This window comes from Mytilus edulis, chromosome 1 (assembly GCF_963676685.1).
Source record: "Mytilus edulis chromosome 1, xbMytEdul2.2, whole genome shotgun sequence".
Lineage (NCBI taxonomy): Eukaryota > Metazoa > Mollusca > Bivalvia > Mytilida > Mytilidae > Mytilus > Mytilus edulis.
The window spans coordinates 47367415-47385988 of record NC_092344.1 but is presented as its reverse complement, the minus strand read 5'-3'; the positions used below and the strand labels follow the sequence as shown (position 1 = coordinate 47385988).

The following is an 18574-nucleotide window of genomic DNA, read 5'->3' as shown; positions in this document are numbered from 1 at the left end:
ATACGAAATTACTTCCGGTAATCTGGATTGTTTACTTTCGTTTTCTAAAGCGAAAACGAAGAAGCGAAACATGTTGGATTTCCCCATAACAAAGTATTTTGTCAATGGCATGTTGTAAAAAAAACGAAAGGTGATTTCATATGTATATAGGTTTTGAATCTCGAAAGTATAAATGCGTAGTGTGTTTTAGGGGGAGGGATTTTAAAATTCTTTTATTCTTCCCTATACAGAAAATCACAGGCACTTGTTTTCTATCCATGCATGGCAAGATCTACTATTTCTATTTTGTTGTGCAGATATATAATGTCCCTCTATGTTCAATAGAAATAGTACTTGAGGGCAATTAACCTTTGTGACTGTTTTTCCAAACATTTGTTTGATTCACATTATTTCCTTTGTACAGGGACTTAGTTTCTATGAAGGGGTATAAGAACCGTATTGGTGTCAACATATATTTGTTCCACCTAACAGAAGTTCCACTGGAAACTTTGTTATAAACAATGTCATAATACCTGTTCCTGTTGGACCAAATATTCTATACCATTTATTCCATAAGGAACATTTCCTGTAATATTTATTCCAGTCGAAATAATATTCCAGAATATTGTTTCCATTTGGAACTTAAATTATGAAGGAACTTCTATTCCGTGACACCGGGACTCTGGGATCAGGTGCTTTTAAGCTCAGGATTTGGGGATTGATCCTTTTGGGATCCAGGAATTCTTTTTTTCCAATTTTCGGATGCCAGGATTTAGATTTATTTAAATTTTGGGACCTGAGGATATCATGTTTTTAAGCCCGGGGGATCAGGACCCCTCCTTCTCCCCCTCCCCTTTCTATACTTATAGAATTTTGCATGATCTGTTTATTTCCATGAATTGCAATTCTTTTAAAATGATATAAATTTAGTATAAAGTTTGACTTTTGGCCAAAGTTAACTAATGAAGACATTAGTGAAAATACAAATAGCTTATTTATATGAGGGTAGTTATGCCCTTTACTGTCAAGTGTCAAACAGTCATTTAAAACTCATTTTCGGCTACCATTAATGTCAAATTGGCTTAAAACTTACCATGATTCATAAAAATATCCATATCATGATTGCGTCAATATATCCTTATCATGATTTGTCAGAGGTCTCAAATAATTACTGTAAGGGTCATTTTAGGAAAAAAAATTATGTTATGCCTCAAAATCAGTATATTCTTTTATCGTCTTAAGGAAAGTTCACTTTTTATCGTCATTCGCCTCAGCAGCTGATATTTAGACTTTGTCCATGTATGGCATAAAAAAATAAGTTTCACAGGGTTGTCAGTACTCTAATATGATTTTAGAGTTGAAAACAGCAGTTATGATTAACCTTAATGAATTTATCTGGAGGCCTATCTCTGTTTTGAGATAATTTCACAGATTCAGAAACAATGTTCAGTGCGTACGTATTCTTTTATATATTTTAAAATATATATTTTATGATGGCACATATCAATTTAAACATGTTAAACTCTCATGTTGTTCCATTATGACATTTTAAGTCTGTTTCTTTTATTCCTAATCTAAATCATTATTTTAAAAAGTGTACACTGAGTTTTTATGATTGATTGAAACAGGATTACTGAAATAGTCATATTGTCCTTTCTTCACATGTACTTTCTTCAACCTTTAAATAAGTAAAACGATGTGGTATGATTTCCTATGAATTTTCCAGTGCAAGAGACCAAATTACCTACCTTATTCATCTAATAATGAAGAGGTTCCTTAACGAGAAAAATTGATGCATCCTTGTATGGACCCTGCATTTAAATCATTGGATCTGTGTGGGGTCAGTAGTGAACCATATAATTTCTACTGTCTGTCCTTAAGCTGTCAGTCCATTATCATGTTAAAGTTTTGGTTTGAAATAATGTTTACCATGAAGTGGTGGCCAAATAAACTTTTAAAAAGTTAATATTCATGTTCATTAATATGATGTGCACTTTTTAACATATATCTATGCTAAATTAGTTTTTTGAACAAGATTTTTACACTTCATTGAACATGGATATGTGATCAGGGTATGGTGTCTAATGGACACTGTATATATACTTGTTTATCAACATGTTGGAAATGACATGTTGAAAGCATCACTGTCACATAATGATTAACACATTTGCACTGAAGTGTCAATACTATAATGTTGATTTTTAGTAATTTCATTATGGATATCTAATTGTAAAAAACACTAAAAATTTCAGAATTCGTTCAAATATTTTATAAGTATTTCGAGGCCGAAGTAATTTTTTTATAATATATCATATTTAAGCAAGACATTGTTCTTGAATTAATGTGACTTCAGGATCAAATATTTATTTGGTAACTTTTTTCAATAAAACTTACACTATCAATCATAATGTCTAGAAAAGAATGATCATTGGATTTTAATTTAAGTGGATGCCTCTTGTAAAGATATCATAGTTTTCTTGAAGACATATATGTTAATTGATTATAAACCCTGTGTTCATTCTGCTTTCAGAACAGACTTTGACGATATGGCAGAGAGTGACCCCTTTAAGAAGAATGCACCTATTAAGAAGAAAGGATTGTTTGGCTATGGTGTGTCATACAATAATCCTTCTTCATGGACTGATTGGTATAAACCTGGTGCATATTCATTTCTGAAGATGAAATTGACTGAAAAAAATGAAGCAGGAATACCAAATGAGGTTTGAATGAAAAATATATTATAGTGGAAGGAAATTTAATTTGCTTGTCCCAATCCCAAGCCTTGTCAATAGTAACAATATGTAAAAACTAAAAGAAATATTTTTCTTTATTTGGAGGATTGGGTGTTAATGGAGAAGATCTGGGATTGTGCAGGAGGTTGATTTTTTTTTTTCAAAAAATTTATAGACTGGATACTATCAGGGCCTTAACTACATTGAGGCAAATGCCTCATGTTTTAAATTTCAAAAAACTAAAACAAAAGATTGTCTTCCTATGATTGTCTTCATATCAAATTGTTTTCACTGAAAGTGTTTTGCAAGAAGCAAGTTCTCTTCACTCTCTGATGTCGCCCCTGCATATTTTTCGTAATCCATGTTTCTATTTTACTTTTGGTTTTCAGAGTTGATGGTCTATTGTTTGTACTTCTGGGTCCCGGGTTTGTCTTTTATTCATTTATTGTCCTACTTTAATAATGACTAGTCTGAGTGTTGATTTTCATTTGTTAACGTGTCACACTGTGTAATGTTGCATGTCCACTGATGTCCAGGCATTATGTGAGAAAATATTTTAAGAATATACCATGCTACTGGACCCAGAAAAAAGTGGTCATTTCTACATGGAAAATTGAACTTGATATCAAAGAATACGAAGCTGCCTTTCTTGTATATAAAACAATACCCAATTTTCCTTAGTATGGATTGCAAAATTAGGTATTTTCTGTAGGTGAGATATGCACAGAAGTGATAGATATGTATTATAAATATAGAAAATTGAATATCTTAATATCAACAACAAAATTAAAAAAAATAACTGTATCATATATCCAAGCGCCTGTGGATAAAGCTAGATAGCTGACATGGTTTAAATTAAAGTAAGACCACCAATTTCTCGGTATTAAATCATTTGTTAAACAAAACATCAATGTATTGCCATATGACCTTTTACATTCAAGGGTTAAATTTGCATTAAGTCATGTTCAGACCCTTTAACAGAAAATAAAGGAATATGAAGTACACATACACGGGAGCTCATCGCACACAATGTCAATGTATAGAAAAAAAAACAAATTATCAATGGTCAAAGTTTGTATTCCTGTTCTTCATCTTGATAGTTGCTGGAGGGTCTTAATGAAAGAATCATAAATACCGTAAAACAAGGTCAATATGGTCCCTAGTGTGGACTAATATAGTGGTCATTCTCTCCTTTATTCTAAAATTTGATCATAGGATGGTTTGCCCTTTAATATTTTTCCCTTGCAACTCCTCATTAAATGGGCATAAGCTGTGAAGATATATGTTTACTGATTTGAACATAATTTTCATATTTAATTTATAACAAAAGTCATTACAAAAAATAAACATTAATATAAATATAACTAGACATACAAGCACTTGCAATCAACAATGATGATTTTTATTGATCTGTTTCATGTTATAGAATAATATATTTATACAAATTGTGTCAAATTGATCACATAAAGCAAAATATAATTTTTATATTCTGCTTTTATGAAGGTTGAAATTAAAACAAAATCATATATCAATTTTATTGTCTGATGTGTAGTCCCCTTAAACAGTGACTTTCTGAGAATCTTAAGCATCTGATGGCATTATTCAGCTTATAATTAATTATTTTGTCTGATGGAGTTTTTAGGTTTCCCATAGCAAAACATGGGCTTGACCATACTTAAAGGGTTCACATTTGTATCGGTTAAAGACAAATGACAGGATTTCAATTACACTTTCAGATAATCAGTTAAACATAATGTCACTGGGCAAGTCCTATTTTATTTTTTCAAGGGAGAAACATAGCGCTTTGTACTATCTTGAAGTGGGATGGGTTTTTTTTAATGTAAAATAGTAAATTGTGGTTTGAAAAAACTTTCAGTAAATGATAATTAGTCATCTCAGATATTTCTATATAATGTTCATAATGTGAATAAACTATGACATGCAACTTTTTTTTTAAATAAAAAATAATTCCATGGAGAGCAGGACTTTATAAAAATCATGAACCCTGCTTTATATCTATACAAATACAAATTGATGTAGTGAATTATTTTATGTTCCAGGAAGTGTTGAATAGAGAACTTCCAGTTCATAAACTTGATGAAGAGGGAAAAGAAAAACTTAAAAATCCAAAAGATCCTATTCAATTTATGTGGATTGGCCATGCTACATTCTTAGTTCAGTTTGATGGTTTAACAGTATTGGCTGATCCAGTTTTTCTCGAGCGCTGTTCACCTGTTCAGTTTGCTGGACCTTATCGATATCGACCTGTGCCATGTGAAATAAAAGATATACCCAAAATTGATGCTGTAATTGTAAGTCATAATCATTATGATCATTTGGAACATGATGCAGTTGAAAAGTTGAATACCAAATTTCAAGACATAAAATGGTATGTACCAGAAGGAACAGGATCATGGTTTGAAAGGTATAACTGTCAAAATGTTAAGGAAATGACATGGTGGGAGGAAGATGATGTCAAAATCGGAGGCAAAGAAGTGAAATTTTGTTGTGTACCTGCACAGCACTGGAGTCAGAGAACTGCTACAGATGCCATGAAGGTGAATAAGTTCATTAAAAAATAAACTTACCATGAATTCAATTAAAATGTGTTAGGTAAATAATTTGCAATGATAAAACATATTAATTTTGAGCCAAAAAAGTTTGTTTTTTTGTTAAAATAATCTAAATTAACCAAATCACAATTATTTTATCTTGGTTAAACATGTCAAACTTAATTATACTCCCGCCGTAGCCCCAGTATTAAGTTTTACCCTTGTCTGTCTGTACGTACCCATGTATGTACGTACGTCCCAAAGTTAGTTTACGTTCTCTACCTTTAGTTTGCCTCAACCAAATGTTATGAAACTTATTCACAATGCTTATTACCTCTAAATGCAGATGGGGTTTGAATTTTGGTGGTGTAACTTTTACCTTTCTAGAGTTATGCCCCTTTAAATTTGGAAAAATTTCTAAATGTTTCGTTTCTGATCTCTAACTTAAGTTTGCCCCAACTAAATGTTAAGAAACTTATACACAATGCTTATTACAGTACTTTAATGATCAGATCAAGTTTAAATTTTGGTGCTGTCATTTTTACTGTTCTAGAATAATGTCCTTTACAGATTGAAAAATTGCTAAAAAATTTCAAGAATATCAATCAAGTAAAAACAAATATATTGGAGTTATCTTCCTTTGTCCATGATTGCAGTTAAACTTAAATCGATGCTTTTTAAAATCTTCTTTGAAAACTGGAGTTATCTTTCTTTGTCCAGAATAGCAGTTGAATCAACTAAAACCAATGCTTTATACAATGCAATATTCAATTTTACTACCAAATGATAAATTTAAGCAATCTTTACCATTCAGTGCTTAAAAGCACTTTGATAACCTTTACAAATGGAAAAACTGCTGGATTTTTTTGTTTCTGATCTCTTAATTTAATGAAATGTATATATAATGCTTATTACCGCTAAACTCAGTTTAAGTTCAAATTTTGGCAGCTTCCCTTTTACAGTTCTTGAGTTATGTCCCGTTATAACATTTATATATGCTAGCGATGGCATCATCTGCGTCTCGATGGAGTATGGACACATTCCCCATTTATTTTTTTCATATTTTATTTTGAAAAAGGGCAGATATTATCTGATTCAAAGAACAAAATTGAGTTAATTTGACTCATGACATGGAATACCATAGCATCATCTTTCTAGAATGATATATAATATAATGTATTTTCATTTCAAAAGGAAAGATATGTTACCATATTGTTTTTGAACCTTGAATGTCTGGGCTTTGATTTTTACTAAAAGGTCCCAAAAAAATTAAAACTGTAAACTATACTTTGGTTCTCTTTTAAAAAAAGGCTGAAAAAAATATAATTGAGAATGGAAATGGGGAATATGTCAAAGAAACAACAACCTGACCAAAGAGCAGACAAAAGCCATGTCAAACATGTTTTGTGAGATCTCAACTCTCCCCCTATACCTCTAGCCAAACACAGCAATACGCACAGTAAAAACCTTATTTTAAAAGAAATTCAAATGTGATATCAGAATAGGTAACAAAAGAAACTAAGCAAAATAACCATGATAGTATCATGATACATAAATTAACAAAGAACTACTAGCAGTTACTGACATGACAGCTCCTGACCTCAATTAAACTGATTGAAAGATTATGTCTTCATGATGTATTGTTTTGTGTATTTACAGAGTCTATGGTGTGGCTGGGTTATAAAAAGTAAAGATAGTCATACATTTTACTACTCAGGAGATACTGGTTATTGTCCTGTCTTTAAAACAATTGGTGAAAAATATGGACCTATAGACTTGTCTGCAATACCTATAGGCTGCTACGCACCAAGGTATAAAACTATTCTGTAATCGCAATATTTATTGTGTATACTCCTTTTAAAGCTTTTTGTTAAAGTTCTGGACGAGTCCTTATCAGGCAAAAAAGATAAAAGGATTTGCGCACATGAACATGATCTCATGCTGACCTGACAAGGTCATAGGCTATTCAGAAGGTCAGAATGATGTTATCCAAACAATCACTGGTAATAAGTGACATTTTTCTACATGAGCTAGACAGTTAGAGCATTATCTTAATTCAAAGATTGAATTAGTTTGATATATCTGACATGCTGCCCACAACATAGATATTATAGATTTCGATTATAAATTGCTCCCTCCCTCTTTACATCAGTTCAAAAATTAAATAATAGAGAATTATTCTTTCCTGATGTCTTAAAATATTTTATTTAGCTGTTCAATTAGCAAAATACAATTATTGTCCTTTTATTACATTGCATAATATTTATATTCATTTTGAAATGACCATGATCTTCTTTTTTTAGCTCACCTGTCCGAAAGGCCAAGTGAGCTTTTCTCATCACTTGGCGTCCGTCGGTCGTCGTCTGTCGTCGTCCTCCGTCGTCGTCGTCCTGCGTTAACTTTTACAAAAATCTTCTCCTCTGAAACTACTGGGCCAAATTTAACCAAACTTGGCCACAATCATCATTAGGGTATCTAGTTTAAAAATGTGTCCGGTGACCCGGCCAACCAACCAAGATGGCCGCCATGGCTAAAAATAGAACATAGGGGTAAAATGCAGTTTTTGGCTTATAACTCAAAAACCAAAGCATTTAGAGCAAATCTGACAAGGGGTAAAATTGTTTATCAGGTCAAGATCTATCTGCCCTCAAATTTTCAGATGAATCCGACAACCCGTTATTGGGTTGCTGCCCCTGAACTGGTAATTTTAAGGAAATTTTGATGTTTTTGGTTATTATCTTGAATATTATTATAGATAGAGATAAACTGTAAACAGCAATAATGTTCCGCAAAGTAAGATCTACAAATAAGTCAACATGACCAAAATGGTCAGTTGACCACTTTAGGAGTTATTGCCCTTTATAGTCAATTTTTAACCATTTTTAGCTCACCTGGCCCAAAGGGCCAAGTGAGCTTTTCCCATCACTTGGCGTCCGGCGTCGTCGTCCGTCGTCCGGCGTCGTTAACTTTTACAAAAATCTTCTCCTCTGAAACTACTGGGCCAAATTAAACCAAACTTGGCCACAATCATCATTGGGGTATCTTGTTTAAAAAATGTGTTGCGTGACCCGGCCAACCAACCAAGATGGCCGCCATGGCTAAAAATAGAACATAGGGGTAAAATGCAGTTTTTGGCTTATAACTCAAAAACCAAAGCATTTAGAGCAAATCTGACAGGGGTAAAAATGTTTATCAGGTCAAGATCTATCTGCCCTCAAATTTTCAGATGAATCCGACAACCCGCTATTGGGTTGCTGCCCCTGAACTGGTAATTTTAGGGAATTTTTGCTGTTTTTGGCTATTATCTTGAATATTATTATAGATAGAGATAAACTGTAAACAGCAATAATGTTCAGCAAAGTAAGATTTACAAATAAGTCAACATGACCAAAATGGTCAGTTGACCCCTTTAGGAGTTATTGCAGGGTTGGCAAATTATTACCCACCCGGGAATTCCCGGGCGGGAAAACCCGGGTTTTCCCGGGCTGGGCAATACTCCCAGAAATGGGTAATAGTGGGCATTACTGGGCAATATGATTTTTTAAGCTTATTTTAACACAAAATAGTAATAGTTTCATAGTATAACAGCTAAATATATACTTTTTATACAGATAACCATTGACAGTAATTTCTAGAAAATTCAATTTCATTCTCTTCTCTATTAATTTTATATGTAGGCAGAATACAAGATTTGCACATTTAAAGATACCTTTTTTTCAAATTACCAAGTATTGTTTCAATAATCCAAACTTTGAAAAATGCATTTTATTGCAGTGTTTAAGTTGAATTGTTAATTTTAATTGTTATACATTCATATTGCTAAATAAACACCCTACAGGCAAATGACAGGGTCATGCCATTAACACTTATAAAATTGAAAGGACTGATTATTGTTACATAAACAAATCTGTGTTCTAATCTGAATAATTACTTATTAATTAGTGACAGTACATATACATTATTTAAATGTGATGTTTCTTTAATACAGGTAATTGTTAATTCTTAATAGGAGCTATATTCATTTGAAAAAAAAATTATTCATTTGCTTTCTATTTACAGTTTGCCAATCTAGACAAATGCTAAACAAACAAAATAGGGTATAAATATCTTATTAAATGTATTGCATTTGTGTTTATCACTGAATCCTCTTTAAAATTCAGACAAATATTTTATATTACCCAGTATTGCCCAGTATTACCCACTAAAACCCAGTAAAACCCAGGTTTTCCCAGTATTTCCCACTGGGCTGGGCAATACTCATAAAACCCGGGTTTTTGCCAACCCTGAGTTATTGACCTTTATAGTCAATTTTTAACCATTTTTCGTAAATCTTAGTAATCTTTTACAAAAATCTTCTTTTCTGAAACTACTGGGACAAATTAAACCAAACTTGGCCACAATCATCTTTGGGATATCTAGTTTTTAAAAATGTGTGGGGTGACCCGGCCAACCAACCAAGATGGCCGCCATGGCTAAAAATAGAACATAGGGGTAAAATGCAGTTTTTGGCTTATAACTCAAAAATCAAAGCATTTAGAGCAAATATGACATGCGATAAAAGTGTTTATCAGGTTAAGATCTATCTGTCCTGAAATTTTCAGATGAATCGGACAACCTGTTGTTGGGTTGCTGCCCCTGAATTGGTAATTTTAAGGAAATTTTGCTGTTTTTGGTTATTATCTTGAATATTATTATAGATAGAGATAAACTGTAAACAGCAATAATGTTCAGCAAAGTAAGATTTACAAATAAGTCAGCATGATTAAAATGGTCAATTGACCCCTTAAGGAGTTATTGCCCTTTATAGTTAATTTTTTAGCTCACCTGGCCCGAAGGGCCAAGTGAGCTATTCCCATCACTTTGCGTCCGGCGTCCGGCGTCGTCCGTCATCCGTCGTCGTTAACTTTTACAAAAATCTTCTCCTCTGAAACTACTGGGCCAAATCAAACCAAACTTGGCCACAATCATCATTGGGGTATCTAGTTTAAAAAATGTGTGGCGTGACCCGGTCAACCAACCAAGATGGCCGCCATGGCTAAAAATAGAACATAGGGGTAAAATGCAGTTTTTGGTTTATAACTCAAAAACCAAAGCATTTAGAGCAAATCTGACATGGGGTAAAAATGTTTATCAGGTCAAGATCTATCTGCCCTGAAATTTTCAGATGAATCGGTCAATCGGTTGTTGGGTTGCTGCCCCTGAATTGGTAATTTTGAGGAAATTTTGCTGTTTTTGGTTATTATCTTGAATATTATTATAGATAGAGATAAATTGTAAACAGCAATAATGTTCAGCAAAGTAAGATCTACAAATAAGTCAACATGACCAAAATGGTCAGTTGACCCGTTTAGGAGTTATTGCCCTTTATCGTCAATTTTTAACCATTTTTCGTTAATTAAAGTAATCTTTTACAAAAATCTTCTCCTCTGAAACTACTGGGCCAAATTAATCCAAACTTGGCCACAATCATCTTTGGGGTATCTAGTTTAAAAAATGTGTGGCGTGACCTGGTCAACCAACCAAGATGGCCGCCACGGCTAAAAATAGAACAAAGGGGTAAAATGCAGTTTTTGGCTTATAACTCAAAAACCAAAGCATTTTGAGGAAATCTGACATGGATAAAAATGTTTATTAGGTCAAGATCTATCTGCCCTGAAATTTTCAGATGAATCGGTCAATCGGTTGTTGGGTTGCTGCCCCTGAATTGGTAATTTTGAGGAAATTTTGCTGTTTTTGGTTATTATCTTGAATATTATTATAGATAGAGATAAACTGTAAACAGCAATAATGTTCAGCAAAGTAAGATCTACAAATAAGTCAACATGACCAAAATGGTCAGTTGACCCGTTTAGGAGTTATTGCCCTTTATAGTCAATTTTTAACCATTTTTCGTAAATTAAAGTAATCTTTTACAAAAATCTTCTCCTCTGAAACTACTGGGCCAAATTAATCCAAACTTGGCCACAATCATCTTTGGGGTATCTAGTTTAAAAAATGTGTGGGGTGACCTGGTCAACCAACCAAGATGGCCGCCACCGCTAAAAATAGAACATAGGGGTAAAATGCAGTTTTTGGCTTATAACTCAAAAAACCAAAGCATTTTGAGGAAATCTGACATGGATAAAAATGTTTATCAGGTCAAGATCTATCTGCCCTGAAATTTTCAGATGAATTGGTCAATCGGTTGATGGGTTGCTGCCCCTGAATTGGTAATTTTGAGGAAATTTTGCTGTTTTTGGTTATTATCTTGAATATTATTATAGATAGAGATAAATTGTAAACAGCAATAATGTTCAGCAAAGTAAGATCTACAAATAAGTCAACATGACCAAAATGGTCAGTTGACCCCTTTAGGAGTTATTGCCCTTTATAGTCAATCTTTAACCATTTTTCATAAATCTAAGTAATCTTTTACAAAATCTCCACTGAAACTACTAGGCCACAATCATCTTTGGGGTATCTAGTTTGAAAAATGTGTCCGATGACCTGGCCATTCAACCAAGATGGCCGCCACGGCTAAAAATAGAACATAGGGGTAAAATGCAGTTTTTGGCTTATAACTATGAAACCAAAGCATCTAGAGCAAATCTGACAAGAAGTTAAATTGTTAATCAAGTCAATATCTATCTGCCCTGAATTTTTCAGATGAATTGGACAACTGGTTGTTGGGTTGCTGCCCTCCAATTGGTAATTTTTAAAGAAATTTTGCCGTTTTTGGTTATCTTGAATACTATTATAGATAGCGATAAACTGTAAACAGCAATAATGTTCAGCAAAGTAAGATCTACAAATAAGTCAACATGACCTAAATGGTCAATTGACCCCTTAAGGAGTTATTGCCCTTTATAGTCAATTTTTAACAATTTTCATTAATTTGGTAAATTTATGTAAATTTTTACCAAATATAGTTCTCTGTTACTAATGGGCAAAGTTCATGATAGATATAATTGTAAGAAGCAAAATCGTTCAGTAAAGTAAGAACTTCAAACACATCACCATCACCAAAATACAATTTTGTCATGAATCCATTTGTGTCCTTTGTTTAATATGCACATAGACCAAGGTGAGCGACACAGGCTCTTTAGAGCCTCTAGTTACATTTTTCATAAATTTTTGTAAATTTGTAGAAAATATTTTCCACTGTAATTACTGGGCCAAGTTCATTATAGACAGAGATAATTGTAGCAACAAGAATGTTCAGTAAAGTAAGATCTACAAACACATCACTATCACCAAAACACAATTATGTCATGAATTTATCCGTGTCCATTATTTAATATGCACAAGACCAAGGTGAGCGACACAGGCTCTTTAGAGCCTCTAGTTCGTAAATCTTAGTAATCTTTTAGAAAAATCTTCTCCTCTATAACTACTGGGCCAAATTTAACCAAACTTGGCCATAATCATCATTGGGGTATCTAGTTTAAAAAATGTGTCCGGTGACCCAGCCAACCAATCAAGATGGCCGCCATGGCTAAAAATAGAACATGGGGGTAAAATGCAGTTTTTGGCTTATAACTCAAAAACCAAAGCATTTAGAGCAAATCTGACTGGAATAAAATTGTTCATCAGGTCAAGATCTATCTGCCCTGAAATTTTCAGATGAATCGGACATTTCGTTGTTGGGTTGCTGCCCCTGAAATGGTAATTTTAAGGAAATTTTGATGTTTTTGGTTATTATCTTGAATATTATTATAGATAGAGATAAACTGTAAACAGCAATAATGTACAGCAAAGTAAGATCTACAAATAAGTCAACATGACCAAAATGGTCAGTTGACCACTTTAGGAGTTATTGCCCTTTATAGTCAATTTTTAACCATTTTTCGTAAATCTTAGTAATCTTTTAGAAAAATCTTCTCCTCTGAAACTACTGGGCCAAATTTAACCAAACTTAGCCATAATCATCATTGGGGTATCTAGTTGAAAAAATGTGTCCGGTAACTGGGCCAACAAACCAAGATGGCCGCCATGGCTAAAAATAGAACATGGGGGTAAAATGCAGTTTTTGGCTTATAACTCAAAAACCAAAGCATAAAGATCAAATTTTTACAGGAAGTAAAATTGTTGATCAGGTCACGATCTATCTGCCCTGGAATTTTCAGATGAATCGGATAATCGGTTGCTAGGTTGCTGCACCTGAATTGGTAATTTTGAGGAAATTTTGCTGTTTTTTTGTTATTATCTTGAATATTATTATAGATAGAGATAAACTGTAAACAGCAATAATGTACAGCAAAGTAAGAACTAAAAATAAATCAGTATGACCAAAATAGTCAATTGACCCCCTAAGGAGTTATTGCCCTTCATAGTCAATTTTTAACAATTTTCTTAAAATTTGAAGATTTTCAGTAACATTTTCCACAGAAAGTACTGTTATAGATAGAGATAATTGTAAGCAGCAAGAATGTTTAGTGAAGTAAGATCTACAAACACATCACCATCACCAAAACACAATTTTGTCATGAATCCATCTGTGTCCATTGTTTAATATTCACATAGACCAAGGTGAGCGACACAGGCTCTTTAGAGCCTCTATTTTGAATTCCTTATTAAACTTACTTTATTTACTTACCAACATCTTGTTATAGATATTTTATGAAGCCACAACATATTAATCCTGAAGAAGCTGTTAAGGTTCATACTGAAGTTGGATCTAAATGCTCTGTTGCTATACACTGGGGAACATTTAATGGTCTTGGATCTCATGAGGTATTTATATAATACTTTACTTTATTGATTCTGTATGCATTTGAGATAAATCAAATGACATTATCTCATATAATTTTAGTTGTACTCATCCAATAAGAACAATCATTCAAAAACATACAATACCCAATAAGATCTAAAGTTCAAAAACTGAAACATACAATATTCAATATGAACAATCATGCTAAAAACACATACTGTAAATCCAGAAATTATTGCATGCATTTATTATTGCAATTTATGAAAAATGTCAGATCAGTTATTCCGATTTCTAGAAAATATTCATGAAAGTATATATTTTAGTAGTTTAGTGAGAGTTCTTAATATTATTGCAATATTATATTAGTTACATTATTCCCAATAATAAAAACCTCACACTAATTTCTGAATGTACAGTATGAAAGCAGCATATATTGAGATTTAATGATACATGCAATAAAAACAGTTAAAGTATGTAGAATGTCAGATAAGGTATGTTGCACAGGTGAAGCCCAAATGTGAGCAAGTAGTAGAATTTTCTGAATATGAAACAAATATAACAGAAAATTCTCTACAACTTGTATATTATTCTATTTTGGTATATATTATACAAAGAGCATGTGAATTTCCATGGTCACTCTCTTGTTAGATATTTTCAGCGGTTTTTTTCTACCTGTGTTAATGAGTTCAAAAAACATAGTGCAGTGAGATGCACATATATCCTTGTTTTGACAATGAGGATTAGTTGAGAACCAAAATTCCAACAAACCTGATGGATCTCACTTGTGGAGCAGGAATTATTGACCTTTCTTGTTCACCTCACCTCTCCTTGGATTCCAGGGCTAAATCTATAGTTTTCTTAGTTATATTTTCTGGATTTTTTTTGTTCTTTTTATACGCCCGTAAACATTTTGACGGGACGTATTATGGTATACAAATGTCCAGCGTCCGTCTGTCCAGCGTCCACATGTCACACTGTAACATGAGAACCACTTATCCAAATTTTATGAAACTTAACAAGGTTGTTTCTTATGATGGTCAAACAATCTGTATATAACTTTTGGTGAAATAAGAATTTAAAGTTTTTAAGTTACAGGACTTAATAACTAAAACAGGGGTGTGCATTTTTCACATGTCGCGCTGTATCGCAAAAACGATTTCTGATTATTGCTCTAAACTTCACACACTTCTTAATTATATTAATCCAAAGATCTGTATACTTTTGGGTGATGATTCAAAATTTTATTTTGGAGTTATTGAGTTTTTTTGTTAAAAAAGAGGGGGGTTTTCACATGTTGCATTGTATCTTAAAAACCATTAATGACTATTGCTTAAAACTTTACACACTTTTTAGTTATATTAATCTAAAGATCTAAAATTGAGAAAGGAAATGGTGAATATGTCAAAGCGACAACCACCCGACCATAGAGCAAACAACAGCCGAAGGCAACCAATGGGTCTTCAATGTAGCGAGAATTCCCGCACCCGTAGGTGTCCTTCAGCTGGCCCCTAAAATATGCATAATAGTACAGTGATAATGGACGTCATACTAAACTCCGAATTATACACAAGAAACTAAAATTTAAAATCATACAAGACTAACAAAGGCCAGAGGCTCCTGACTTGGGACAGGCGCAAAATTGCGGCGGGGTTAAACATGTTTATGAGATCTCAACCCTCCCCCTATACCTCTAGCCAATGTAGAAAAGTAAAAGAATAACAATACGCACATTAAAATTCAGTTCAAGAGAAGTCCGAGTCTGTATACTTTTTGTATACTTTTTGGTGATGATTCAAAGTTTTATTTTAAAGTTGTTTTTTTCACATGTCACGCCGTATCGCAAACTATTTATGATTATTGCATAAAACTTCTAATACAAGATGAAGGGCGTATCATGCGCTCATGGCGCAGCTGTTTATTAATCATGGTCTTGTCTGTTTCACATTGACTTGTGTTTTTTAACCCCCCCCCCCCCCTCGGCATCTTCTCCTTCTTATTATGTATTGTTTTAACAAATATTTTCCATTATTTGAGTGTCAGATTTTAGTCTCTTATTCACTTTTTCTATTTTAGTTTTATCTGGAGCCTAAAACTTTGTTGGAAAAAGCAGTAAGCAAAGCAATGGAAGGAAATAAGAACTTTGGAAAATTCTCTACTGTAGAGCATGGTGCAATTATACCAATCAAATCAAATCAAGATACCACTAATGATAGTAAAGATGATGATGGAGCCAAATTGTAAAATTTTTAATTAAAACATACTGATAGTGATTACACTATATATAGCTAGACAAATGTTGTCAAAACTTACAATATACTTATGTTAAAAATTACCAAAATTTCAATAGAAAATTCAAATTGTTTTTAAGGATGTCAGCTTTATTTTTTAAGTTTGTATTTGTGAATTCATAATGTCTCATGGTCATTATGTTATGTTATTTTTCCATTAGCTTTTAAATTCAAGCAATATTATTTTTTTTAATTAGGAGAATGTCAACTTTTGACTTTTATTTTGAAGCAGAATGGTTATTCCTAACCCCCTTTAGTAACATATAATATTGTTGAAATATAGATTTTTTATTTCCTCAATTTGACAGCCAAATTTGAAATAAACATTCATTTTTTCACATTCAAAAGATAGAATTATTAAGGGACTTTATGCATGGTACTGCACTTGTATCCTGTCCACTGGTCTTCTGTTCCATTTTTTCATATCAGAGCAGGTCTCCTTTTAAAACAAATATGTTTTTGTTAATTTGTTGAAAGATATCTTTTAGCTTTAATAAAATAATAAAATTGTATACAATATTTATAGTTAGTACATTTTATATTAAGAATCAAAAGGTCATCCATCCCTTAACAGCAAGAAGAGAGTTGTTACCTAAGATTTGGTTCTTACAAAAGAGATCACTATATTTACCGATAATCCTTTCAGCTTTATTGCAAACCAAATGAAACTCTTCCACACAGTCATCTCCTCTTTGTCAAGGTACCTAAACTTTTATCAGTTTAATTGTCCCATTGTATAAATACAATAGCTATTGTTCTGTGTAGAGTTTATACACTTGGACCTTTAAAGTTCTAAGAGAAATCAATCACTCAACGATTAATTAACCTGATTCAAAAACTAACTTCTAAGTACATATGCAGATGAAATACATGTGATATACTCACAACACTGCATTTGATGTTGTATTTATACGAATCTCTACCAGAGACCAAAGGAAAAATAAGATAATAGCTATAGGTCACTTTACAGAAACTGTGCCCCTCTACTCGCCGACTTGTTTCTTTATTATTATGAGGCTGACTTCATGCAGGAACTTCTTAGGAAGAAAGATAAGAAGTTAGCAATATCCTTTAACTCTACTTTCCGCTATATAGATGATGTTCTTTCACTAAACAATTCAAAATTTGGTGACTATGTGGAACGCATCTATCCAATCGAACTAGAGATAAAGGATACTACAGATACAGTTAAGTCGGCTTCATATCTTGACTTACATCTAGAAATTGACAATGAGGGACGGTTGAAAACAAAACTTTACGACAAAAGAGATGATTTCAGCTTTCCAATTGTGAACTTTCCATTTCTAAGTAGCAACATTCCAGCAGCACCTGCATACGGGGTATATATCTCCCAATTGATACGATATTCCCGTGCTTGCATTTCCTATCATGATTTTCTTGATAGAGGTTTGCTGCTCACAAGGAAGCTATTAAACCAAGAGTTCCAAATGGTGAAGTTGAAATCATCCCTTCGTAAATTTTACGGACGCCATCACGAGTTGGTTGACCGTTATGGAATAACCGTTTCACAAATGATATCGGATATGTTCCTTACGTCGTAACTACAATCCCCTTCCCTTTCATGAATATGACCTACCGAATTAGACTATTTACCGGATTTGTAATCACTTAAGCAACACGACGGGTGCCACATGTGGAGCAGGATCTGCTTACCCTTCCGGAGCACCTGAGATCACCCCTAGTTTTTGGTGGGGTTCGTGTTGTTTATTCTTTAGTTTTCTATGTTGTGTCGTGTGTACTATTGTTTTTCTGTTTGTCTTTTTTTATTTTTAGCCATGGCGTTGTCAGTTTGTTTTAGATTTATGAGTTTGACTGTCCCTTTGGTATCTTTCGTCCCTCTTTTACAGTCTTTAACAATGAGTTAAACTCATATGGCATAGTAAGCTATAAAGGTGTAATATCACCAAATCATAGTACTTCACAAATGGTTGCATGCAAAAAAAGGTTAACAAAAACAATTACTTGATTTGACAGTGGCTGTCAGGGTTCTCACTAAGGCGAGTCCATGAGTCCTGGACTCATCAAAATCTGTCTGGACTCACCATTTTCAAAACTGGTTAGTCCACAGATGCATCAAGATTGAAATATTTTGTATAAACTGAACACAGTTAAACAAATGTCATCATTTTATAGCAAAAGTTTAAAAGTGTTCTGAATTTAATGTCATTTCATTGCTCTATTAGGAAATGGAGACTAAAATATTACATTATATTGCAATAAAATATTTTCTTCTTTCTGTTAGACTCATCATGGCTTAAAATGACGAGTCCCTGGACTCGCCTTCAAAAATCCTTAGCGAGAACCATGAGTGGT

General features: G+C 33.1%; 1 protein-coding gene across 1 annotated transcript; it reads left to right on the top strand.

The window, feature by feature from the left end:
* The first annotated feature begins 4 nt into the window (after positions 1-4).
* LOC139484100 (N-acyl-phosphatidylethanolamine-hydrolyzing phospholipase D 2-like) lies at positions 5-16759 on the top strand. Its single transcript, XM_071267830.1, has 6 exons — positions 5-130; positions 2510-2699; positions 4772-5269; positions 6923-7074; positions 13855-13975; positions 16026-16759. The coding sequence occupies exons 1-6, from the start codon at positions 105-107 to the stop codon at positions 16191-16193; spliced, it is 1155 nt and encodes a 384-aa protein (XP_071123931.1). The 5' UTR covers positions 5-104; the 3' UTR covers positions 16194-16759.
* Positions 16760-18574: the final 1815 nt, after the last annotated feature.